Consider the following 25,283-nt stretch of genomic DNA (forward strand, 5'->3'; position numbering starts at 1 on the left):
CGCCGCCGCCACCACCCCACCATGCACAATCCACTCCACTCTCGACCCACCGCCTCGTGGCCTCAGCCTCCATCATGGCGCACTCGCCACCGCTGGAAACAGCATCCATCTCTTGTGTGATTATGCAGCAGCGACAAAGGCTCCGACGGCACACTGCATTCTCATCAATTTGACAAAATTCTCCGCGAGCAGTGTGTCGTGTGCACACAAGCTGCAGGGGTTGAGCTCTACCGGCATGGGATCCTATACCCTATATCCTTACCTTGCAGCTCTGTCTCTACTACTGCAGCTACATCTGCACTCCTGCTTCGCTTATATGCATAGTCTTTCTCGGATCAGCAAGTCATGACACTGCATGCAGCCAAAGAAATGCTACTGCTTACCGCTCGTTGACTTTCGATCAGCAGAATCTCAACGAGCCATGTTGATGCCTTCAATCGAGCACACAGAGATATGCTAGAAACGGCAGCGAGGGCTCTTTCCCTTATCATGTAGGTAGAGAGTCAAGGTAGGTCATCATCGATGGCGCTCACTTCCAGAGTCCCGAAGCCGTCTTCACATTCCAGCCCTCAATTCCTTCCAAACCGACCGCATCTCACGCTTTCAATCCGCTTGCGAACAAAGACCACAGCTCCAAGACATGCGCACGTCTCAAAAGACAAACAAAGCACATTGATCGCCGAGATCGATCGCAACAATGCCAGAGATGCGTTCAACTTCACTGAAGAGCCGTGGTGTGATGCCCAACACCTTTTTACCGCTTCCCGTCCACCAAAACACACCAAAAATAGAGACAAGAAGAAAAGATGCAAAAAGTCAAGGTCCTCCTCCTAGCGACATCTCTCCGCAAAATGACCATCAAGAAGGACGGAAAATGGGTGGAAGAAGACGTCGCGCTGTCAATTGAGAAGTCGGACCCACCCGAGCGAGGTCGACTTTGCTGCACCAAATCCAACACCGCGAGTTGCAAAAACCCACGAACATTCATGAGGAGTGCCGCGCCGAGTCCAGAACCCAGTCTTGGAAAACAAGCACAGTCAAAGAAGTCGAAGTGAACTCGGGGAGCTTTTTGCAGCGGAGTGCGAGACTGGGACCGGGCAATCGGCTCAAATGCCCCGAGGTCGTGCGTACACTTTTGTCGCACACAAACGTTGGATCTTCAGTCACTTCACCGCCCCTTGGCTTCGGGAGATTGTACCACCTCGACAACCACCCTGCGCGGAAGAAGCCTTCAATCCCCGCCAGAAGCCGTTGCTGGTGGTCTAGAACGACACTGCATCCTGTACTGCACTGTAATCATGCACCAAGTCGCACGACACCTTCGATGTCTGCAGCAGCGCAGAAGTGGAGATGCAGGGTTTGCATACGCCCGCTCGATACGATCATGCGGCTCCATCGGGTCTGCTCGGTCTCGCGCTTCGGCGGTGCTGCTTTACGGCCGGTCCGCGGAGAAGCGAAGCAGCGGAACGGTGTTCTGGAGATTCTGGAGCGGGACAGTCTGCCTGAGCACTCGACATGTCCGACCTCGGGTCTGCAGCCTTCTCCCTGTGCCGCGAGCGGCAGCGGGTTGGTGGCGATGATGGTAGCTGAAGCAATAATAGTTGAGACATGGGCTACGAACTGAATATGAACAAGCTGTGGGGTCTTGATCCTCTCGGCCTCACCGTCCGTCCACCCCTTTCACCATAGACCGCCCTCGACCTAGCCACCTCGCTCACAAAGCAACCTCTGTGGAACATGCTCGCCCTGAATCATCCCGTGGCCGAACACTGCCACTTTGCGCGAAGACGGACGGCACCGGACAACCTCGTCACGATCCGTGCACACCCGGGGTGTCATTAAGTAGATGTTGGTCATTCGCATACATGCAGTAGCTATGATCGTTGAGATGTTCGCCACAGCTAAAGAATTGAAACAAGACAAAGCAGAGCGTCGACCACGAGCGTTTGTTAGCCCTTTTATTATCCACCCGCCTCAATTCTTTCAATACCCAGCGCGATCCTGCCCTTCTTACACCACCCTACTCTCCTCCTACCTCGTCGTCGACAAGACCGCATAGTTCAACAATAAGGCCCATGATCATCCACACCTCTCTTACAAGCTCACCGTCCATCCGGATTATTCGGACACTTGATCAAATTCCCCTTGATCGTCTGCGAGCCAATATGCGAAATAGCTCCTCACGACAAACCCATTGTGACAGCTGATGTGGTGTTTGCTGCCGGCGGAATTCGGGTCGATCTATCATGATTCGATAGGACATGCGAGACGTGGTCGGGGAGGTAAGCATACGCAGAATGTTGCGAACGAGTCCTTGCAGAAGTGGGCGATGCCGTTGTCTGCCACACGGGAGATCGTAAAAGGGACTGATGTGATGAAATAGACTTGTAGTTGCAACGATGTCTATGAATGTGAGCGTGAAGCTGGAAGGTGAGCTTCCAGCTTATCGATAGGCGACTGTGCAACATTCCGTAACAGTGACCCCCCTCCTCAAGGGCGGAGCTCCGGCGACAACAAGAGCAGTGTCACTGCCCCGGTCATTAGCATTGCTTCGGTCATTGGCTTGAAGGCCTCGGTCATGAGCATTGCTTCCCTCATTGGTAGCGGTGGCATCTTGAAAGACAGAGGCTCGGCCAGCTGATAGCGTCTACACCGGGTAACTCTCTTGGACAACATATGGTCCGGCTCAAGGACTCGGGCTTGCCACGCAGACGATGGCGAGAGATTCGGCTCACTGCCGAGGGTCGTGTGAGTCGCCGTTTTCAATCACTGCCAGACGTTTGTCCACGGTTCTTTTGTAATGTCCCCCTCTTTCCAAAGCACTCTGCAGTGCTTTTCCTTCTCGAATCCTTTGAGTCAACGACGTCCAAGCAGCTCCTCTCTCCCACCTCACCCAAAGCGAAATGTCCCGCCCGTATCTGTACCGCAACCCATAATCTCCCAGATTGCAGCCATTCAAGGCGACTTCGATAAGTCAAATCAATCTCGGCCGTGCAACCACCCCAACGCAGTAAAACAAGGACAGTCTTTCCGGATTCCCCGAAGCCGTGGTTTCCCGAGGGACCCCGACGGCTTTGGCTTCTCCGTGGGACTGTGTGGTTCCTCGACTTCGATGGGGGGAGTTGCGCCTTTCCTTCTTCTCTCATGGGAGCCTGCACTACCTGTAGTCCCGAGGGAGGCAGAGCGGGCGAGGGAGAAGGCCGTTTGTCGGCCTGTTGGTGTTTTGCTTTTGTGAGGGATGGGAATGGGAGTTGGGAGGGCAGTGGAGGACGAGGGAGATAGGAGGGACACGAAGCAGAGATCTGACGGGAAGAAGGAATGTGCAAAGGCTCAAAGACTCGATATGGAGGAAAGGGTGAACTTGCGCTAAAGGTGAGGTGTGATATCGCTGGGAACAAAATTGCAGAAATCGCCGTGAGCAAAAGATGATTCCGAAAAGTTGACATTCAGCTTCCGCCGTGCGCCCACACAGTCAAGTGCTGCACACAGCCTCCGACAAAGCTACGAGAAACAGATGTCCGAGGAGAGCAGAAAGGCGTCGAGTATGTTGTCCGGTATGTTCCGTATGAAAGGACTTGCTGAACGAGAATCTGCATTCGACAATCCTCTCATCAGCCATGACATCCCATTCCATCCCATCCACACCCACATCTCTTGAAATCAGGCAGGTGGTATCCTCACCATCTCATCCTTCCATCGCATCCCTCCCTCCCTCTCCCACCTTCCCATTCCTCCTCATGACGACCCGCTTATCGGCTCCCACTCCAAACCCCCTTCAAGAACCCATCCCTCTGCGCCAATCGGTTGATCGAATCGTCGCTCTCGCCCATGGCGCGCACGAACCCAGAGAGGGCGTAGACCTGGTTCTCGCCGGTGTAGCGGCCGTTCTCGTCGACTTTGCCGACGGAGATTTGCACGGAAGCGTGGTCTTTGGCTTTGATGATGCGGTTGGTTGCGCTGCACTTGCGGGGGACGTAGCTGTCGGGAGAGGAATGTCAGACGGGGTGTGGGAGTGAGGAGGTGGATGGGGAGGGTACGTACAGGTCGACGAGCTCGCCGCGTTCGTTCTCCATGTTGACGGGTTTTTGTGTGTGTTGGTGGAGTTTGGGGTGAGGTGTGGTGTTCTGGTTCGCGGCTGACCATCGAATTCGAGATTGACGTTTCGAAGGGAAGCGTCGATTTCTCGTGGGGCTTGGCGAAGCCCTTTGTTCCTGCCTCAGGCTGCAATCTGACAGATTTTTGAACATGGATCACCGTCTACGCGGCTTTCAGCATGTGATTCACTTCGCACACCAGAGGTTTGAACACACTCATTCGTTGGACCATTACTGTACTACGCTATGCAATAATCCAAAATCCCAATGGTCATCCACAAAGAGGTACTGGAACCAAAACCTCACTTTTTCCAAATCGACACTGTCCGTCAATACATCCTCCATCATCTTCTGTCTCTCTCTGCTGTCTCTCTTTGCTGTCTCTCTCTGCTGTCTCGCTTTGCTGTCTCTACTTGCTGTCTCTCTTTGCTGTCTCTCTTGTCTGTTTCATAAAGGACCGGAAGCCATCTGAGGCATTAATCTCCATATAGTCACATCTGTCGTAATAATTGAGGAAACCCGTCCTACAGCGTCAAAGCTGCGACGAAGAATCCGAGAAGAGCCACCACGCTGCCAGCAGCAAGTTTGGGTGCTTCGCTGGTGTTGGTGCCATCGCTGGACATGCCCTGCGAGAAAGTGTTGCCGCCGCTGCCGGAGGACAGGGCAGTGTTACCATCGCCAGCGGAGGTTCCAGAGTTGTCGCCGCCAGTGTCGACGGGAGCACGCCCGCTGCTCGCGACATTGCCGCCACCGGAGATACCAGGCACAGTCTCGACCTGCTGGGTGGGCTGGGCACTGGCACTGGATGTATCGCTGGATCCTCCAAACTTCGGGTTCTCACCAGTGGCCAAGAAAGAGGACAGGACGGTGTCGTTGTTACCAATCTGTACATCACCCTCCGTACCGGCCACGCTGGTGTAGTAGTAAGCATCGCCGTTGCCGGAGCCGCTTGGTGGTTTGTAGCATTCGACGGTAACATCCTTAATCATGGCGTAGTAGTAACCGTTCTGCATGTAGTTGCTGTCCCAGTTGACCAATCCTCCAGCCCACTCGATGGTGCCCTCACCGTTGGACGGCAGCCCAGCTGGCCAGAGGGAAAGTTGAACACGAGCGGGTGTCTGAGGGAAGTTGTAACCCTTGGTGGTCTCGTTGTAGGTATCATCCCTGTTGAGTGTGCGCATGACATTTCCGTCAATGGACCAAGTGACCTTGTCTGGAGTCCAGTCGATCTCGTAGGTGTGCGTGTTCTGGCGAGTGTCGGAAACCTTGAGTGGCACCATGTTTTGGTCTGTCATGTGTTAGTGATTGTTCGTTGCGGCGACTGGCAGAACAACTTACAGTTGGTGATACCCTGGTAATAGTAGTTGGACTGTGCAGAGGTCACATCATCTCCAACCCACTCGAAATCGATTTCATCCTTGACATCACTCATCAAGATGAACGCAGTGACAACACCTTGACCTTGTGATGTGGTCATGGTCGCACTGATCTTTCCATACCAAACGTAATGAGTGCTCGAAAGCAAGGTGCCGACAGTCGATGGAGCCATTGTGAGCAGCACCGAATCGTCGTTGTATTCCACCACCGTTCCCGAGCTGACCCAGTTCGCCTTGGACGCGTCACCCAGGTATACTGTGTTCTTCGCGATATCGTCGATCGAATCCATTTTGTAATCGGCGCTCTTGCAAGTGGGTGCAGCCATACAAGACTTGAGTGAGAAAGAGTGTTCGGGATCACATCCTCCCAAGCAGTATGCACCAGCACCACATTGACCGTATTGTGAACAACATGGTGCGTCTGAAGGGCAGTTGTTTCCGGGACCGCACTTGGGAGCGCTCTGAGCGGCGACGAGGGAGAAGGTTGCGATCAACGCAGCAGCAGCGCTGAATGTGTGCTTCATGGTTGGTGAGGTTCTGCGGGTTTCAAGGTTCGTGGGGTTGTGTTCAAGGATATAGCGAGCGGTGGTGTTGCTGTCGAAACAGGCTGGAACCGTTCGGTAGCGCGCCGTGGATTGGAATGCGAACGGTTGTTTCTCGCCACCGACGATTGGTGTTGCAACGATCGTGAGTTGAGGTGATTGAAGTGTTTAACGATAGTCGGATCGAACGCAAGGCGTACGACAAGGAGATGGATAAGAAATACCGGGATGAAGAGTGAGGTCCAAGAAGAGGTGCAGCAAGAGATCGTAGTAGGTATAAACGAAGGAGATTTCGAGGTCGGTCGGCCAGGGGGATGGAACGTGGAATAGCGGGCGCCGCTACTGCCAAAGAGTTCTGGGGCTGCTTGGCGACGGGCGGATCGGAGTAGAAGCGAACAAAGAAGGGTCACACACGATCACCTCGCAGCTGTCATTCGTCCACGCGGCCCGGAGGATTCAATTCCCAGTGGCGGACTTCTATTCTGAGCGTGCATGACCAATTCACGTTGGGGAAGACAAGACGACGACGACGCGGCCTGCTGGGAAGTGTGGAGACTTGACAATGTACTTTGAGGTATCGATCGAGGTCGATATGATGGTGTGAGTGATGCTGCGATGAGATTGAACACTGCTGTGCTCTCGTCGGATCTGTCTCTGTCTGCAACCGCAATGCCACGGCAACGAGGCCACCAGCTGATGTCTTACTCAAATGCCATATCGCACAACATATGTCTGTCTCGAGCATGACTTACTGCGAAACAACATATGTGGTCGAGAAACATCCCTGCTCGGTCGTCGCCATCATCCATGGAAATCAAGTAAGCATCCTCCAGGGCATCCTAGTCGCCTGCCGAATGCAGTAAGTGCCGGACGACGAAGAACGATTTACTTTCGCGCCATACCAGGGTGCCCTGCTCACTCGACACATTTACTCCACCTCCATCAGTCAATCTAAACCGACTCGACCAACATCCTGACATGTCCAAACCACACATCATTCTCATCCACGGCGCCTTTCATAGAGCCTGGCACTTCCATCTCCTTCAAGACTGCCTGGAGAAAGCCGGCTACAAGGTATCGGCCTTGGATTTACCTTCCACCGGCGGCGACACACCGGAATTTGGCGCTCTAGCCTTGGATGCCGAATACATTCGTGGTTTCATGGAAGAAGCTGCCATTGACTCGGTGTCCATTCTCCCCGTGTTCCACAGCTACGGCGGCGTTGCTGGCTCCGAGGCCATAGCTCAGCTCAGCCCAGCTGCAGCAAAGAAGATCCCACGACTGGTATTCCTCGCATCCTTTGTGGTCCTGCCAGGCTCCTGTGTAGAAGAACTGATGGGCATCAAATTGCCAATTGGTACGGGCTCGAGTGTGAGTATATCGATAGCAGCGGGAGTTTCACGATAGCTCGGCAAACGCACGTATTCTCCTCACCCAAACGACTGACCACAGCCCGCCATAACAGAGCCACCTCCTCACTCCCTTCCAACCTCTCATCAAATTCTACAACGACCTCGACCCGGATCTTGCTCAGCAAGCCGTGGACCATCTCAGACCACAGGCCAGATCCGCGATGACTGATCCCGTACAGTTCGCCGCCTGGACAAAATTCCCGAGGACGTTGATTAAGTGTCGAGACGACAGGACAATCTCGTGGCAAATGTTCTCGAAGATGAGCGAGCAGGATCAAGCTGGGTGGGAGATCTTGGAGACAGATGGCGGACATAGTCCGTTTCTGTCGAGGCCGGATGAGGTTGCTGTCATTCTGAGACGCTTTGCTGGCGAGAGAATGTGAGTGGCGCTGTGTAGGTCTCAGGCGGAGGACAGAGGTTAGTGTATGATCGTGAGATTTTGAGGGTAAGGATGTGGCGTTCGCCTGATCAAGCATTGCTCCGGAATGGCACGCTCGAGCCAACATGGAGGGTCGGACGAACCACTGCAGTACGATTTGAGATGTGGGATTGCAGCATGCAGTGCGTTCATGGCTGCATGTTTTCGTGGAAGACACCACGCTGGTCCTGCCTGTCCCGCACGGTATGTCCAAAGGCTGCGAGGGACAGAGAAAGCAGAAAAGGAAGTAAGCAAAACCCAAAGACAGTAAGCTTTTAGTGATTATGATGTCTCTGGGCCAACGCCGAGACCAACCCATTATCATCTTGCGATGCTCATATTCCCAATCCCTCCCGACGCAATGCAAATCCAACCCCGATCGAACTCCAACCATTTCCCAAAGACATCATAACCTGCGCCTTGATTTCATCCTCCTACTCCTCTTCTCCAGCACAATCCTCTCAAACACCCCCCTTCCCCTTCCCCCCACCCCTCCTCTGCTTCCCCCAAAGCACCGGCAACAAAACCACACTCCCCGCAAAAAGCACACTCTCCGCAATCCCCAATCCCCAAATAATCTTCACTTCCCAACACGTCGCTCGACTCCCCTCGGCCCAAACTCCAAAATCCAACGGCTTATCCGCCGCCAAAGCCTGGGCGAACGCCGCCGCGGAAGCCATGGACGACCGGCTGGAGGAGATGGAGTAGCAGGAGAGGAAGGAAAGAGGTCTGCCGAGGAGTACGGAGAGGGCTATGAAGGCGAGGAGCAGGAGGGCGTCGAGGACGGTCATGGTGAGGAGGGAGCGGGAGGCGGGGGAGAGGAAGAGGGGGAGGGTGAGGAGGGTGTAGAGGGTTGCTAGGCTGGTCTGGGAGGGTGGAAGGGTTAGTTGAGTTGGTTTGGGGCTGAGTGGATGGGGTTTGAAGGGCAGGACGTACGATTGTGAGGGTCGCGACGATTTCTCGAGGTGGAGAGATGTTGGAGGCCACGATTTGGGAGACGAAGTTGGCGGTTATGCCGACTATTGCGAGGAGGACCAGGATGGAGAGGGTGCGGATTAGGACGAAGGTCCGGGCTAAGGGTGGGGCGTTGTATTCTGGGATCGTCATTTTGGGAGATGTGGCGGTGGTGGTGGTGATGTAGTTGCGGTTGTGGTAGAATGTTCGTGGTTGTATTTGTGGTTGACGTGGTCGGAGTCGTTGGTCGTACGATGTGTGGAGTGTGTGTATGTGTGTGAGCGTTGTGATCCCTGCCAGCGGGTGATCGACTCCGATGGTGTATTGCAAATGCAGCAAATCCAACAGCAGATGCCAAAGTTATCGTGAGAAGTACTGAAAAGAAATGCAGCCAAGGAAAAGTCGGAGAAATGATATGAATGAAAAGTCGCACAGAATTGCTCTCCAGCCGGAAAAATGCGTTCACTTATACCGACCACGCCAACACAATTCCACCAAATATGTTGCACTTTATTTCTGTCTTGCGTGCAGACCATCAAGTCGTGGTTGGCGCAGTCTCGATGTTTCATCTGCGAGTGCATCTCGGCCAATGGTGGTGGGCGGTTAACGGGGAAGACTTCAGCGCCTACAGCAGCGGAAGCGCACGGGCAGCCAGAATGCTTCGGAATCTGGCGATCGAGAGTATACTCGCCTATAGCGACAGATTCGCAAGGGTTGCCAGGCCATTTCGGGTTCGTGCGTGGTATGTTCGTTCTTTCGGCCGGGGCTGTAAGCGTCTGCGGATGTTTTGCATCGTCTTCCGCTGGCGCTGAGATGGATCTCTCAGTATGGATCTGATCGCTGCCTGGTCTTTGTTGAAGTGAGACTGTCTGATCTCGATCAAGAGGATTGCTGAGACGTATGAATTGATGTCGATGTAAGAAAGTGGAAGCGAAAAATGAAATCAAAGAAAACCAACGACATCAAAACAAATCGCCACCGCTGCCTATCCCACGAATGCGATAGCAGGACCAAGATCCATCCGCAGTGCTCCGCCGCCAGTTGAGAACTGTAACATACTCTCGGATAAACCATTGATTATCAGGAGTGCCTACGCCCTCGCTGAAGCACCACACATCTGCTGTGTTAGAACCCTTCACAAGCGAGGCGGAAGCATCGTTGACTTTCGTGACCCAATTTGGCCATCGCTTCTTGAGAGCGCGCATTGTCTCCAGATGCTGTTGAAGATTGGAGCTATTTGTCTGAAAGTGAGTCGGTCTTGTGTTCTACATTCACAGATCAGTGGAAGTACATCGCGACTCCAGATTGTCTCGCACTTACTCTCTCAACCTCGTGGACCACTTCAAAGTCTTCTGAGAGGTACTCGAGAATACCATCGCCGGTCGTCATGTTTTCCATGATTTTCGTAGAGAGATCTTCCAGATACGCGGCGGTTGTCCTCTTCTTCGCCAACACCAGCCCCAGATCGTCGTTGGCATCCTCATCAGTGCTCGGAGCAGGAGTGATATCCCGCGCGCTCGAGCCGGGCATGCCCGCCGGACCACGGCTCGCGGCCTGGTATGTCGATGGAAGGCGATGATGGTGGAGAAGAGTCGGTCGCAAGTGGCCAAAGTAGGACACATCGCCGCCAAGCTTTTTGGCGAAGCCGCGGTCAAGGGTTCGCGATTGAACCAATCTAGACCTGAACACTTCCATCAAAAACATCGAAATATGCTGCGATAGCATGCGTGAAGTCTCCATCTCATCTGCAATGGAGTGGAGCAGGCCAGTGGTCAAGTCGCCACCATGAGTAGCAAGGACTCCAAGCACAGCAAGCATATTTACATAGGCCATCCTTCGACCGCCGCGTCGATCCCACGACCTCCACCACTCCCGCCTCCAAGACCGCTGCAGAGAGCGAGAGATGCCGCATCCAGGTTCCTAGGATACTCGTCGAGATCCACGAGTCCGCATCATGACAATGTCGATGATAGACTCTCGCTCAACAGCATTCAGTTCACTCGATCTGCTTCACTCGGAGCGACACAGAATGCGACTGCCAGTCACAGGACGGGACTGGAGATCCGGACCATCAGCATCAATGACACTGGAACTCATGCACTCATTGCTGGCAAGGAGATCTTCAAGACTGTCAAGATCGAGGATGGAACTTGTGCCGAAGACTTCAACCTGAGGACAGCCATTCGTAGTACTCCGAATCATGCTTCGGGAAAGCCGCGGCAGATTTACTCGATTGACATTGCCGATGTGGCCTGGGCAAAAGGCGATAGCGGTAACTATATCGCGGCGGCGACGTCGAGCGGGAAGATCATCCTCTATGATCTTGGCCATGCTGGGTTGCAGGCGGCCCAACTTCACGAGCACTTCCGGCAGGTGCACAACATCACTTTCAATCCACACAAGGGAAGTCTGCTGCTCTCGGGAAGTTTGGACGGTACAGTCAGGCTATGGGACGTGCGAGATGTACGGACTCAGGCGAATGCTATTCAAAGCAAGCGGAAATTTTCCGGTCAGAGTGATGGTGTTCGAGATGTAAAATGGTCGCCCACTGATGGTGTCGACTTTGCCTTCGGCACTGATAATGGCGAGATCCAGCGATGGGATATGAGGAATCTCAAGTCCGCTAAAGTGAGGATCCCAGCGCATAGCCTGTCTTGCAACACGATTGATTGGCACCCGGATGGAAAGCATATCGTCAGTGCCGGCTCGGACAAGATTTTGCGAGTGTTTGATGTTTCAGCCAATCGACCGCGGAAAGCTGCGTGGGAGATTAAGACTCCGTATCCAGCGATGAACGCCAGGTGGCGACCCTCTTGCCGCTCTGCCATGCAGCACGATAATGGTGCACGACTCTGCACACAGATTGTCACCGCGTACGATCGTGAGCATCCCGTAATGCACATCTGGGACTTTCGCCGACCACTACTGCCATTCCGAGAGATACAGCCCTACGCATCAGCACCCACAGATATGCTGTGGCATTCGCAGGATCTGCTCTGGACTGTTGGGCGTGAAGGCACGTTACTGCAGACCGACATACAGCACAGCGCAAAAGTCATCGACAGGTACAACCTGCAGGCCTTTGATGTCTCGCCGTTGGGCGAGGTCTCTATCGTGACGCAAGGAAGGAAAGTGCGTCGTGTGCCCAAGCAGATTCCTTCGTTCACAAATGGCAGTCTCGGAAGCAGTCCGGAGAAGAACTATGGTCTGAGTAGGAGCTGGGCGGATGACAGCATTGATCATGCGTTTCTCAGCATACTACCACTTAAAGGTCAAAACCGATCAAGCAGTACAAGCCGCGCTCACGCCGCAAGCAATACTTCAACGTCAAGCCAGAGTCAGACCGCAACGCTCAAACTCGATGAGATCCTGCTCAATCGCAAGTCATATCGGCCTCAGCAAGTCGCTTGTCGTGGACTGCTGCCCGGCCATAACAGTCATCAGTATGTTGCTTGGATGGCCGAGCGGTGCAAAACATCCATCGAAGCAGCTTCCAACGACGAAGATGTACGGCGAGCAGCTCGCGAAACTTTCCAGGCAAACGCAGGTCATGCGTTATCTGCTGGCTTCTGGTCCTTGTCTCAGACGTGGAAAATTGTTGGCTTGATGACCGACAACCATCTTCGAGATCGCGCCGCGCTGAAGCGAAAACGGGCTTCTGCAAAGGCGCCGCAACAGATCGACGAGGCGCTGATGAACCTATCGACGTCAATGGACAGGCTCGCAAGGACGATCGCAGCGCAGCACGCGAAGTCTGAGGCAGCATCTCCGAACAGTCTGCGTCCAGTCTCGACGATTGCACAACAGCTTGCGGTCCCTGAAAGTACATCCAATGTACCTACACCGCTTGCGAGAGCCTCGAGCCCTAGCCAGGATCCTGGTTCTCACCACCGTGTGCAGCTGCCTGAGTTCGAAAAGGACGACAAGCTTGCCTTGCCTCCTTCATTGACCAGGACACACTCTCCGCCGAAAGCGGGCGGCACGGCAGAGCGCAGACTGACTGTCGGCAATCTCACTGATCATGTCAAGAACCAACTTGGCGGCGAGGCCTCACATCGCCGGGATAGACTGAGTCGGTGGAGTACGCAATCGAAAGAACCGCTAAGTCTTGATCCCGTGGACAAGCACGGGATGAGAATTCCCATTGCCAGACTGGAGAAGCACGACAGCGCCGAGAGCTTTAAATTCCTCGAGGACTCGGCTGGATCCAGAGAGCCGTCATTTCCAGCATCTTTAGAGAGCTCTCGATCTGGCGACTTTCGAATGGTCGCTGAACGGCCAAGTCGGAGAAAGCCGCCGCCCACATCTTACGCTCAAATTGATGTTCCGTCGACGGCCAACCAGTCTATGTTCTTCGAAGGTTCGGGTACGCTGGGATATAGCGGCGTAGCAACGATGGAGAGCTCCATGCACCTCGACATGTCTCCGATGAATGACGAGACGGAAGATGTCCCAGCAGAGGAGCAGAAGACGGCTGGATTTCCATTCCTCAACGCCCCTGCGATTGATTTGCCCCCCTCGAGCTCTGCTCCTCCGGCAGCTCCAATCCCCATACGAAAGACACCGTTCAGCTCTTCGCGACTGGAAGAGAGTGTGTCGCCTACAAGCAACGGACTACGTCCGCCAATCCCACAAGAAATCCAGAGACCCCATTCCAGTATACCGTTCTCGTCCATGGAGCACACTGAACTACAAACTCAAGTACACGAGCCGACTTTTACCGAGGCCGACATTGAAATCGAAGAAGGCCACGCCGTGTTCACTCTCATAGAAATGCTCCACAAGCTCCTCGAACACTACACAATCAGCCAACCCTACCCACAAGTCGCCTCACACCTCGTCCTCCTTCTGGGACCACTCTTGCCACGCACGCACCCTCTCCCCACTCCCGAGATCAATCAGACCATAACCCACTACGCCGACCACTTCCTCGCATCCCTCAATACCGAGCCCGACGCCCTCCCAGACCTGATCCAAACCTCCTTCTCCCACACCCTCAAATCCGGCCTTCAACCCTTACAAGTCGAAGCCATACTCTCCGCCTACCACGACCAACTCCTCTCCCACCGACTCTTCGACGCCGCGGCTTCTCTCCGTCGCATCGCATACCCGGCCTATCCAGCAGTATACGAAGACTTCCTCAAAGACAACACCGTGCACGTCAAATGCGGACACTGCGGCAAACCTATGACCGGCGACGTGGCTTTACTTAAATGTGAGTCTTGCAGTCGGAAACAGAATCCCTGCGTGTATTGTTGCATGCCGAGCAGTCCATTCGGTCCGTCGAGGATCTTGTCGGCGTGTTTGCTCTGTGGTCATGGTGGGCATGCGGGCTGCTTGGAGGAGTGGTTCCTGGCTGTGGGAGGTGTGGGCTGTCCGACAGAGGGTTGTCTGTGTGACTGCGTTGGCGGGACTTGGAGGGAGGAGAAACTGGCTTTCGGCGAGAAGCAGAAAGAGGAAGGGAAGAAGGTGGAAGTGAAGAGGGATGAATGGAAGGCCAAGGAGAGTCGGGCGGTAGTCGGAGCGAGGAATCAGTTGAAGAAGTGAGGATTGACATATTGAAGCATTCATATACCCCATTTGACACGAATGTCTGCGATGCAATTTGGACGGTCACGCTTGCACGAGGACGACGACAATAAAAAGCAAATGCGCCTGTGCGCGGTGGCATTGAAGCTCTACCGACGGGGTATCATGTACACCAAGTCCTTCTGTATCCACCAAACGATGAGGACGGCCGAATCATCTGCTCAGCCAACAGAACAATCATCAGAAATGCAGTAGCAAAAAGCAATAACAGCAGAAACCGCCGTGCAGCACACCGATTGCCATCATCCATGCAGAGGTATCCAGTATCCAGCTCCTCAAGCCCACCCACTCAAGTCCATCATGCCATCCACAACCACGCTCAAATCCTCTCCTCCTCCCCACACTCACCACAGTACCCCGCACCCTTCGTCTTACTCAACATCGGCAACTGCTCAACGGCATGGACGACCTCCACGTCTCCACACGGCACCTTGGGATAGCCCATCAACGCGGCCCACTGCTGCCTCGACCGTGGCGCCAGCGGAAGGTCATTCGATCCATCCTCGTTCTCTTGGCCAACCATCCTCGGTCCACGCTCGCGACTGCCACCGGACATCGGGTACTTGATGTACTTGGGGTCCAGCTGTGGGTTCGACTCGCGCTCGGCGTCGGGTCCGTATCTAACGAATCTGATCTCACGGCCGTCGCCACCTCTCCAGCCATAGCGCGCGCGGGCTTGAGCGGACGCGCCGATGGTCCAGGGCGACATGCCTGGCGTGCGGCGGGGGGAAGTGTCGTCCGACCGGGCGGAGAAAGTTGGAGTTTGAGGAGTCGTGACTGGAGGTGCGGCTGCTCGACCGAAGTTGACAAGAGACTCGTGGCCGTTGATGTCTTGCATTGTCCACTGCAGACTATTGATTTCGGGTATGAAATTTGGGCGAAGGACTTGTCCAGCTTGCACATTGGTGGGCACCGGGCTGGAGGTGGCGATAGTTGGCACGTAGGATGGCGCAGTCAGACCGGGAGGGGGAAACATGGCTCCCGTCCATGGACGATGGTGCGCCATTGGAGAGCCTGCGTAGCTGCTTGAGCTGAAGCCCTGAGCAGACATCGCAGAGCTACTTCGCTCCAAAGCCGGGCTTGTCCATTGATGGCGATGCACTTGTGCTGAAGCATTGCTCGAGTCGTTGAAAGAGCCTCTGACGCCGGTAAATTTTCCTGCCGTCGCTGTGATGCTCGACGTCGACATTGGCGTGAACACCTGGGCGGTGGCGCGAAGAGATGGTGTTTGAGCCTGTGCCGGCAAAGCTTTGTTCGTAGTGATTACAACCACACTCGAAGATCGGGAAGTGTCGCTCATCACGGTCGAATCGTCTGTCCGATGCCGGAGATGAGGAGGCACAATGGCTGCCCGCCGCTGCTCCGATGACATGGAGTCGTTGCGAGGGAGGTGAAGTGCTGCTCGTGGAGACATCGAGAGAGCAGGCTGCAAGGCTGCAGTGCGCGCTTTCGATTCACTGCGCTCGTCATCTGCAGCGTAGCCGTTTGCCTGTCCATTGAGAAGTCCGACCTTATTCAGTCTAGCTTTGATGGGGTTGAGCACGCTCCCGGTAGACTCTCGTCTGACCTTTGTGGTATTTGTCACAGACGGGCGATTTGCTGCTTGAGCGTGACCAGCAAGTGCATCTGCTACGAAGTGTTGCAGAGTCATGCGGCGCCGGATGTCAGCCGAGCTACGACTGTAGGCAGCGCCTGGATTTCTCATCTGGATCGGTGTGGGTTCAGTGGTCTTGTTGACTAACTGAATGCCACGACCAGCAAGCACACGCTTTGAGTTCACTTCCGTGCTAATCTTCTCGGACGCCGATGACATGGTGCTTCTAGCAGAGAACAGAGCAGACTCGGAACTCGCCACATTCTTGGCGGGCGACACCGTGGTGGTGAGCCGTGGTAGAGCTTTGCGAGGCGATGTCCGCTTTGCGCTCTCTTGGCCAAGCGTCGCCATGCTCCGCTGCGCTGTGGCTTTTGTGGGCGACATGTAAGTGCTCGTCTTCTTCCGGAGTGGTTGGTCCAGCGGAGGTTGAGTAGGCGCTGACGAGCTCAAGCCAATTTTGCTTCCAGATTGATACGACGGGCTGTTACCACTCGAGCCGACCTCAGTAGGAGCAGCTGCATGCGAGTGAGGTTGTCTCGGAGAGTCCATCCATCCTCCCGGCAAAGTTGGTCGTTTGACGTTACGCTGCGTGATTGTTCTCATCGATTTAGTCGGAGACCCATCTTCAGTCACGCCAACGATAGAATCCTTTCGTAACGTCTCTCCTGTCCGAAGATTGGATGCCATTGTGGGTTGAGCAAAGCGGGGAGAATTCTTGAGCGTTTGTCCAGTGGGACTGGCGGGTGTGGATTTGGCGAGAGTTGGGCTTGAAAGTCCTTTAGTCGCCAAAGTACGCGGAGATATGATGTCGCTGAGATCCGAAGTGTTCTGAGCAGCAGATGTGAAGACATCAGAATCTGTGCTTGCTGGTGTCACAGATGTCTCCGACGCGGTGGTAATAGATCTCGGCAAGTTACCACGGTTAGGACATTCTGATGCACTCGTGCTGGCATAGGCACTGGTCGGCGTGGAGTATCTCTGGCTGATAGCTTCCATCATGCCAGTTGTCGCCATGTTGGCGTAGGAAAGTTTACGCGTGGCAGGCTCACTCCTCGGGTAACCCTCAGATGCCGCCTTACCAAGCTCAGGAAATTCCGTCGGAGTCGGCGGAGGTACCTTCGAATGGTCTCTGTGCAGCGGGCTTGCCCTTCTCTTATCCTGACTTTGTTCATGCTCCATCTGCAGAATCGCGGCGGCAGACCTCGACACGGGCGCTGGGATCCTGCTCTTGGTGGTTGAGGATTGTGTAGATGACCGTCCAGCGTCCAGGCCTGTCTCTTCCTGCTGATTTTGCTCCAGCTCGCGCGAAGCCTCCTGTCTCAACTTCTCGACCTCGCTTTTCATAGCATCGATGTCTGCCGCGAGGGTTTCGAACGTCTCGATGACAGCCTCCGAATGGTCGCGTCTAGACTGGCCGCTGGGAAGCGCAGCATGAGTTGGGACATGACTGGGCACGATCAGCGGGTAGCCAGGGTTGAGCGGCATGCGTGAGGCGTTCTCGGCACTCTCAAAGGGCTGCAAAGCGCTGCGTGGTAGTTGGTAGCCCGAGCTCGGAGTACTGCGAGGCTGGACGTGGTGAGGTCAGTGAACAGCGTGAGTGTGCATGGGTTTGTTGAGCATACCTTGCCGCTGTCAAGCTCTTGGTCACCGAGAGCTGTCGCAGGAGTTGCCATCTTTATTGACTTTCCAGTCATAAGCTGGCGAAGATTGGAGTTCGAGAATGGGGCAAGGCCAGCCATGGCCGCCTCGGGTGGTGAATTTCCGTGAGAATCTCGGGTGATGATGAATGTGCTGCTGTTTGATGTATGCTTCCGAGACGATGTGGAGCTGTAAGGTAGTAATGATGACGGTGATGTCGGCGATGGTGAAGCTGGCGAGGATGTCGCTCGAGGATGCAGAGGAACTGCAAGGTTGGAGGAAGGATGTCGTAGGAGTGCGAGGTCACTTGCTGAAGGTGCAGCAGTGCTGGTTGCTCTGTTTCCATTGTCGTTGGCGCTACCTTCCTCCTGGCAAGATGGATGGGTGGAAGCAGTCGCTGGCGCAGCATCTGATTCTGAGTCTGGGACTGTCGGCACCGCCTTTGCGCAAAAGTCGTACAAGACCGTTTCTTGGTGCTGGCAGCCTCCGTAGTAATAGTATCGATATTGACACATGGCTATGGTGAAGTTCGCATGTTGGACGAAGGAGTAGCCAGGAGTGCGATGTTTTTCTTTCGCCGACTTTGCGCTTCACTGCTCGACCGCGCCTTCTCCGGTGTGGATTCGTTGGTGAAGTGCGCAAGGGAAACGCAGATCGAAAAGTTGACCTTGTTTGTACGCGGGGCAAGTCGCGATGGCAGAGTGGGAAGGAGCGGAGGTGTTGGACGTCTTGGCGGCAACCGGACGGCTACCTGCATTACTCCGCAATGATTCACATAAAGTGTCTCGTGTGCATGCGAGAAATGTCTTCCATCTCGAGTCGAAGCTTCGCGCTTGCGGTAGTTCTTTATAGTGCGGTCCGATGGAGACGCGACATACACTGGCAGCTGATACGATATTTAGATTCACTTCGCAAAGTTTACCCCACATTGCGCGCTCGATCTGCGGTGGTACTCACATATGTCGCTAAGATCCCATGCCTCGGACTGTCTGCCTTGCGCCTCAAAACACATCAAAACTTGCGCTTTTTCTTGACAGGCTGCTTCGCCTTCTCTTCCAGCTCTCTTTTAAGTCTCTCCCGGTTTTCATTCGCGCGCTGCTCTTCGGTCCTCTCGTCCGGCTCTGTACTTTGCTTCTCCTCCTCTGCTTTCACTTTTGCGGGACTTACGGTCCTGGTGACACTTCTTCCCCCAAACTTGCCGAGTCTGCTGGGTTCTGGACTTGCAGTATTCTGTGGCTCTACTGTGGTTGTTGGCGGTGGAGAATGCTTCATCGCCTTACCACCAAAGGCACCCAGCTTCGACTTCGGCCTGGCACTTGATGCTGCAGGTGGAACAGGTTCTGGTGTCACAGTCTTGGATGCTGCTTTGCCGCCGAAAGCACCCAACTTCGGCCTGGGCTTCACTGGAGATACTGATGCATGAGCAAAATTCCGGTTACCGCGAGCTGATGGTGGAGACTCAGCTTTGATGTACTCTTCTGCTGCCGGTTGCGGAGTGGTAGCCTTCTTGCCACCAAAAGCTCCCAGTTTCCGTGAAGATGCGGCCCCCGATGTGCTGTCATCTTTCTCGATCGATGATATGGTGTATTTCTCGTGTTGCCTGAGACGGTCCGAAATGTGAGCCACGTTATGACCGGAGGGGCCATCGAGATCATCCTCATCCTCGGTCTCGTCATCATCGCCGTTTCCAACGATTGAGGCCGCACGATCGTGGTTCCCACCATGAGAGATTGATGGCGAAATGTGATTGCCAGACTTAGAAGTACCAGATCGACCTGCTATGTGAGGTGGCGTATCTTGACGCTGAAATTCTTCGTCGGACATGCTGGCTTGCGAAGTCATCTCTGCTTTCTGTGTATGGTCTTGTTTCTTTGCAGTGCCTGAGCCGAATGCGCGCTCCTTACTTCTGTCTGGCCCATGACGGCTGCTCGTTCTGCCATCCAGGCTTTCCCACCAATCATCCGGCGGCCTGATAGCATTAGACGGCGACAAATCATGAAGCAGCGAATCTAGCTTGTTATCAGTGATCTCGACTCCGCTCTCGGCACCTATTAGTGACGCCCTCCAAGTAGCCTCATCAAAGTCCGCCAGACCTTTGACATGACCAGCAAGTTGAGAACGCTGTGATTTCTTGCGAGACATCTTGACGTTCGAGGCCCCAGGGAACACCGCAGTCAAGTCGTTTCCGCCGGTCTCGAACTTGTCGGTGATCTTTTGAATGACATGATCTTTTGCGGTAATTTCATCGACCAGCTGCTGGACCTGGATCTGAAGGCTGTTCACGTGGGAAAGAAGAGGGCCGACAAGCTCCTCAGCCACAGCCGAGTCCGGGCGACGAGTGAGGTAAAACTCCCATTTCAGTGCAGGAAGATTACCCGGAAGAGATGCTGTGATGTGAAGTTCAAGGTTTCCTGAATCGCCGGACTGCATATTGACTGTGGTTTTTGGTTCGCCATTGAGAGCACTCTGGATGTACTTCAATAGCGCAGCATAGTTATCTTCATCCGCTCCGGGATCGAAGCTGCAGTCGCTGTCTTTGGCGTATTTGACAATCGCATCTCGGTCTGCGACCTCTTCCCACACCCTGCCCAGATCTGTGAGCTGAACATGATATCCTCTTTGATCGAACTGTGTCTTCATCAACAGGCGTGGCGTCCCAGTCCCCAGACTTGCAGTTTTCCATGCACTGCTGGATGACATCCTCGTAGCTGTATGAGCTTTCGAAATGTTCCGGTGACATCTGTGGGATGGGAAGAGATGGGCGAAGTGAATGTTCATTCGCATGCACATGGCAGGAGGCGTAGATCTAGCGGAGCGGCCCGGATTGCGGCTGCCGGACTCGACTCCGTTTCGACTTCCTCCGCCAGCGACACTTCGAGATTGTTTGTGAGCATCACTCACGCCGATTTCTCGTGCTCATCACTACGACAACGCCCGCGCGACTAGGCAAGAAAAGCGACCGACTTGCGGCCGCTGTTACACAGCATTCGCCTCTCTCTCCAAGATGTCACGCTCGACAGTGCCTAGCAAGCGTGCGGCGGACGCAGATGAAGACAGATGGGTGGCAGATGAGGATCGATTCGTGCTACAGCAAGCGAAGAAGAAAGCAGCGATCCGAGTGAAAGGTGGCCGGGCTCAGCCGGTGGATTGGCTCGCTGTCACGCTCGTTGTTCTGGACCCGGAGCGAAACCCATTGGACGATGAGGTCGACGACGGGGATCTGGAACTTGTGGATCCGGAAGGTGTCTTTGAGGGATTGAGCGATGCGCGATTGGAAGAGCTTGAGAAGGGAATCGACACATACCTGGTCTTGGAGAGCAGTCGAAGCAATCAAGAGTATTGGAATGTGAGTCGGCAGTCTGAGTCTGCGCTGTGCGCCTACTGATGCTGACAGATACACAGATGATGAAGACGATATGTCAAGATCGCCGGAAAAATGTGCAAGGCTCACAGCCGTCTGCGCGTGGCGTCGGATCCGTGGCCTCGGACTTGGACAAACTTCTCGGCCCCAAAACCCTGCCCGAATTGGAGAAGCTGGAGAAACAAATCAGAACAAAGCTCTCGTCCAACGAGCCGATCGACACAGACTACTGGGAGCATCTGCTCAAGAGTTTGCTCTCCTACAAGGCAAGGGCGAAGCTACGGAACATCTCCCTGTCCATTTTGGACGCTCGGATGAGTGGTTTGCGCAAACAGCAAGCGGGGGAAGCTGAGGCACTGAAGTCACAGTTGGAAGATCGTGCCTCAACATCGATGAGTGATGCCGAGGGCGTCGAGACTGTCAAAGACATCGGCGGGAGTGATGGACAACGACATTCTCAAGATCCGGAGCCGCTATTGCGATTGCGCCAGGAGGACAAATCTCTGGAAGCGCTGAGCGAGAGAGAATTTGTGGAGAAGCTGGCGGATGATAGACGCAGAGTGTCCAAGCTCGGATACATTCCCAGCAGACAGCGCGCTGGCGCACTGACTGCAGCGCCAAGCTCGAAGCGCCAACGAACAGATGGTGGAGATGTGAGTGGCTCAAGTTCCAACGTCTTCGATCGTGAGGTTGCTCGAGGTCTTGGCGAGAATGAAGAACTCTTCACACAAGAGGAAGAAGTCACTACAAAGAACAAAGCACAATGGGCTGGTCAACACCGTTCACGCAAGCCGAAGTATTTTGGGAGAGTACAGTTGGGCTACGAGTGGAACAAGTACAACCAGACTCACTATGACCACGACAACCCGCCTCCCAAGGTCGTTCAAGGGTACAAGTTCAATGTGTTTTATCCTGATTTGGTCGACAAGACGAAAGCACCGACCTACCGCATCGAGCGAGAGAACGGCAGGAAGCGAGGGCAGACTCTCGCGCCCGCAGGTGAAGACGACACCTGCCTTATACGCTTCGTTGCCGGTCCGCCGTACGAGGACATTGCATTCCGCATCGTCGACAAGGAGTGGGACTATAGCGCCAAACGGGAGCGTGGATTCAAGAGCAGCTTTGATAAGGTACGTTTCTGAGATCTCCCCTGTACACCACTAGCAATGTCGCTCAGTGTTCTTGTACCATCGCCTTGCAAGCACAAGCACTGCATGTGCCACAGTCGCAGATTTTGACACTAACGTTTCACACAGGGCATCCTTCAACTCCATTTCCAATTTAAAAAGGTACGTCAATGTCCAGAGCCATTACAATCAGAGCCCGCGAATTAACAATTTTCAGATCTACTACCGAAAGTAGCATCGCATGGGAGACATTCAGCCAAGCTCTCACCGACAACTCGCTGCTGGGCGAAGTCAGCCAACATCGCACCAGTATCTCGAGCAAGATGCACGAATGCTACGATTGCAGCCAATGATCCTAGGACGACCGTCGTACGGCTTGATATTCAGGCAGCTTGGCCTATCAAATCAAGGAAATACATTGACACAGCTTGAACCTCTCCGCCTAACTCTCACGCGTACCTGGATCTCACGTTGGTTGCTTCCACACAGGTGACGCGTAATGCACCGCACCGCAGCTGTCAAAGTATGCGGTGAAGCAGTTGTGCTCCCAATTACCGCACTTCAGTCGAGATGCCATCAACAATGGCAGCCAATCTGAAACATTGTCAGCGTGCGACAGATCTCTCGCAACGTCTCGGCGAAGCCCAAAGCGGGTGCTCACTTGTGCCCGCCGGCTACCTGCATGGTGCGGCATGAGACTCACATCTCTCCTGCATCATCGATGCCTCCCTTTACCTGGATGCACGCATCACGGAACGCAGCCGCCAACGCAAAGAGTGAGCTCGATGTACGACAAATCGCCGCTGCCAGCGATTGATCGATTGATGAAGCAAAGACAACAACGGATATGAGCGAAAGCAAACGCCAAACATTGCCAGCGATATCACTACCGAGCCATATGGCAAGCAATGACAAAAGGCGGTGGAGGGATCCCAGCCTGCGATGCGCCGCTTCCGCGCGAACCTCATTCTAGAAAGCCTTACTGCCTAGGCATGGCGATCGGGCCCTGCGGCCCGTGATCATGTCCATCCTGTCCGAAAGATTCTAACAGCCTAGGCTATCTGCACGTATCCGGCCAGAGTGTCACGCAGACTACCTAGATGGGACCCCTGTTCTCCATGAAAGAGCAATGCTTGGTCCGCTTCTGGGCTTTGGCCATGTGTAACGCCAGCAGAGACCTATCAGTTGCGGGTCGTGCGCACTGCGGCTTCCCACTGCCGCTCAGAGAGATGTCTTGTTCCCGGTACGCCGCATGGGCAAGGGTACCTGGCGCGCCTGCGCACACTGACAAAGACACCGCTGTCCGCTCTCCCGCCAGGAACACATCGCCAGTTGCTGTTTGTATGCCGGGCAGCGCGGATAGGTCCGCAGCAAATTGGCCGACCAGGCTCACAATGAATGCCGCGTGCCTAGGACTCTGCACAGAAGAGCCGAGAATACGGCCATGTGAGCGTGCATGCGTTGGCCGAGCTTTATCAAAGCAGAGCGTGCATCCGCGGACAATGCTTCTCGGGCTACATGCGCGCCAGATGCGACCGGGGCATTTCTCAAATAAGTGCATCATAGTAGGCCTTGTCGATTTCATCTCCTACTTGAGCACTCCATTCATCTCTGTGGTTGATCGACCATCTGAGTACTCCCTCACGTGCAGCTCGCACTTGCATCGTCACGAACAGCCTCATCTTCGATACAAAGTATCCCGTCCCTCTTTCGGTACTACACCGCTCTGCCTACTCAACCCCACCTGTCATTCTCCGTTCTGCATACAACCTGCATTGCTTGCAAGGGCCCTACCGAGACATATTCACTTCGCTTTCCCACTCTTTTGGTAAACGAACTTCACCTCGAAAACAAAGCGTTCGCGTGGCCATAAAAATGCAGACAACCTCATGGCCGCTGATGGATCATGGGGACATGACCAACGTGGCTAGTGACCCGGACGTCACGGAGTCATCCAACGGTCTGCGCCACGCTTCTCGTTCGAACGACCACGATTGGGACAACTTCATCAAATCGTATCCTCACAACAGCCTCGACTTGAGCATCAACAACACGCTTGGCTTGCTAGGTCTCGAGAGCAACATGGCGACACAATTCGGCGACATTGATGATGTGTTACAAGCAAACCCCCCTTCAACAACGAGCAGTGGCCACCCTTCATCCGACCACAGCACAAACGGCCTCCCATTCGTGCACCAGAGCTGGCCCGTGGTGTCAAGCTCACCTCCTCCCATGATCAGCTACGATCAACAACCGCAAGCAACGCTAGGCTCCTGGATGCCGAGCCAGGGGTATCAACAACATCAACAGCCGCAGCAAATGTACGATCAGCCGACACAGCCATCCGAAGATCACATGAGCCTCTTCATCCCCAACACGACAGAAGACTACTACGACCAACGCCCATTCTACTACCAAGATGTCCCGGCCGATCGAATGGCACCTACATCCCACCCTGTTTACACGGCCGATCCCATGCAGCTGAGTGTTGACGGCCAGTACCAGCAAGAATCGATCGAAGGACCCTCGCATCCATGCGGCGACTTCAACGATTACTTGAATCAGAGCAACATTTTCCACCACAACCAGCAGCAATTCTACGACAACGACAGTGAAAGCTTTGATACCGGCGAGGAGACAACCGACCCGTGCTATGCGCAACTCCTTCATCGCTGCCTGAAAGAAGCTCCTGACCACACTTTGTCACTCAAAGAAGTGTATGAGTGGGTGTTGCAACACAGTCAAAAGGCGAGGAACAAGGACCGTGGATGGCAGAACAGCGTTCGACACAATCTCTCCATGAACGCCGTAAGTATTCCATCTCCGGCTCAGCTTAACTCACTACTAACACATCTCCAGGCCTTCCAAAAAGTCCCCGGCGTCAAGAAAGGTAGCCTCTGGCGTCTCACCGACGACGCTCTCAAACGCGGCGTCATCTCCACTACCCGCTACCGCAAAGACCCGAAGCGCAAGATCGAGCGCCGCTCTGCCACTCCAGCTCCGAAGCGTCAAGAGTCAGGTCGGAAAGGAGGTCGTGCCACCCGTGATGCAACTCGTATGCGACAGCAGCACCGCAACGCCCACAGCGTCCCAGCTCCCTACCGTCGCTCCGAGCGCAATTACAATGGCCAGACATACAGTCCGTACTCGGCGCACTCCAACTCTGCCTCGCCGGCGA

General features: G+C 54.5%; 10 protein-coding genes across 10 annotated transcripts; 4 read left to right on the forward strand and 6 right to left on the reverse strand.

The window, feature by feature from the left end:
* Positions 1 to 3,520: 3,520 nt before the first annotated feature.
* Positions 3,521 to 4,109, reverse strand: MYCGRDRAFT_78124 (40S ribosomal protein S21; the record flags this gene model as incomplete). Its single annotated transcript, XM_003857674.1, has 2 exons — positions 3,521 to 3,978; positions 4,042 to 4,109. The coding sequence occupies 2 exons, from the start codon at positions 4,071 to 4,073 to the stop codon at positions 3,750 to 3,752; spliced, it is 261 nt and encodes an 86-aa protein (XP_003857722.1).
* Positions 4,110 to 4,301: 192 nt separating this feature from the next.
* MYCGRDRAFT_102047 (uncharacterized protein) lies at positions 4,302 to 6,263 on the reverse strand (the record flags this gene model as incomplete). The annotated part of the gene is made up of 2 exons (XM_003857673.1): positions 4,302 to 5,382; positions 5,433 to 6,263. 2 exons carry the CDS (start codon positions 5,992 to 5,994, stop codon positions 4,619 to 4,621), a joined length of 1,326 nt encoding a protein of 441 aa, XP_003857721.1.
* A 727-nt stretch (positions 6,264 to 6,990) lies between these two features.
* MYCGRDRAFT_32167 (uncharacterized protein) lies at positions 6,991 to 7,807 on the forward strand (the record flags this gene model as incomplete). The annotated part of the gene is made up of 2 exons (XM_003855875.1): positions 6,991 to 7,383; positions 7,478 to 7,807. The coding sequence occupies 2 exons, from the start codon at positions 6,991 to 6,993 to the stop codon at positions 7,805 to 7,807; spliced, it is 723 nt and encodes a 240-aa protein (XP_003855923.1).
* A 496-nt stretch (positions 7,808 to 8,303) lies between these two features.
* On the reverse strand, positions 8,304 to 8,949 carry MYCGRDRAFT_32028 (uncharacterized protein; the record flags this gene model as incomplete). The annotated part of the gene is made up of 2 exons (XM_003857672.1): positions 8,304 to 8,708; positions 8,779 to 8,949. The coding sequence occupies 2 exons, from the start codon at positions 8,947 to 8,949 to the stop codon at positions 8,304 to 8,306; spliced, it is 576 nt and encodes a 191-aa protein (XP_003857720.1).
* Positions 8,950 to 9,421: 472 nt separating this feature from the next.
* Positions 9,422 to 10,326, reverse strand: MYCGRDRAFT_88762 (uncharacterized protein; the record flags this gene model as incomplete). The annotated part of the gene is made up of 3 exons (XM_003857671.1): positions 9,422 to 9,464; positions 9,856 to 10,013; positions 10,117 to 10,326. 3 exons carry the CDS (start codon positions 10,324 to 10,326, stop codon positions 9,422 to 9,424), a joined length of 411 nt encoding a protein of 136 aa, XP_003857719.1.
* A 255-nt stretch (positions 10,327 to 10,581) lies between these two features.
* On the forward strand, positions 10,582 to 13,987 carry MYCGRDRAFT_88763 (uncharacterized protein; the record flags this gene model as incomplete). Its single annotated transcript, XM_003855876.1, has 2 exons — positions 10,582 to 13,818; positions 13,943 to 13,987. 2 exons carry the CDS (start codon positions 10,582 to 10,584, stop codon positions 13,985 to 13,987), a joined length of 3,282 nt encoding a protein of 1,093 aa, XP_003855924.1.
* A 1,476-nt stretch (positions 13,988 to 15,463) lies between these two features.
* On the reverse strand, positions 15,464 to 15,926 carry MYCGRDRAFT_102049 (uncharacterized protein; the record flags this gene model as incomplete). The annotated part of the gene is made up of 1 exon (XM_003857670.1): positions 15,464 to 15,926. A coding segment is annotated over one exon (336 nt), but the record flags the coding sequence as incomplete, so codon positions are not given.
* Positions 15,927 to 18,628: 2,702 nt separating this feature from the next.
* MYCGRDRAFT_34157 (uncharacterized protein) lies at positions 18,629 to 20,317 on the reverse strand (the record flags this gene model as incomplete). Its single annotated transcript, XM_003857669.1, has 2 exons — positions 18,629 to 19,029; positions 19,384 to 20,317. The coding sequence occupies 2 exons, from the start codon at positions 20,315 to 20,317 to the stop codon at positions 18,629 to 18,631; spliced, it is 1,335 nt and encodes a 444-aa protein (XP_003857717.1).
* A 304-nt stretch (positions 20,318 to 20,621) lies between these two features.
* MYCGRDRAFT_83371 (uncharacterized protein) lies at positions 20,622 to 22,340 on the forward strand (the record flags this gene model as incomplete). Its single annotated transcript, XM_003855877.1, has 4 exons — positions 20,622 to 20,963; positions 21,020 to 22,108; positions 22,235 to 22,267; positions 22,323 to 22,340. The coding sequence occupies 4 exons, from the start codon at positions 20,622 to 20,624 to the stop codon at positions 22,338 to 22,340; spliced, it is 1,482 nt and encodes a 493-aa protein (XP_003855925.1).
* A 2,417-nt stretch (positions 22,341 to 24,757) lies between these two features.
* Positions 24,758 to 25,012, forward strand: MYCGRDRAFT_31038 (uncharacterized protein; the record flags this gene model as incomplete). The annotated part of the gene is made up of 2 exons (XM_003855878.1): positions 24,758 to 24,913; positions 24,965 to 25,012. Coding segments are annotated over 2 exons (204 nt in total), but the record flags the coding sequence as incomplete, so codon positions are not given.
* Between the last annotated feature and the right edge of the window lie 271 nt (positions 25,013 to 25,283).

Source organism: Zymoseptoria tritici, chromosome 1 (assembly GCF_000219625.1).
Source record: "Zymoseptoria tritici IPO323 chromosome 1, whole genome shotgun sequence".
NCBI lineage: Eukaryota > Fungi > Ascomycota > Dothideomycetes > Mycosphaerellales > Mycosphaerellaceae > Zymoseptoria > Zymoseptoria tritici.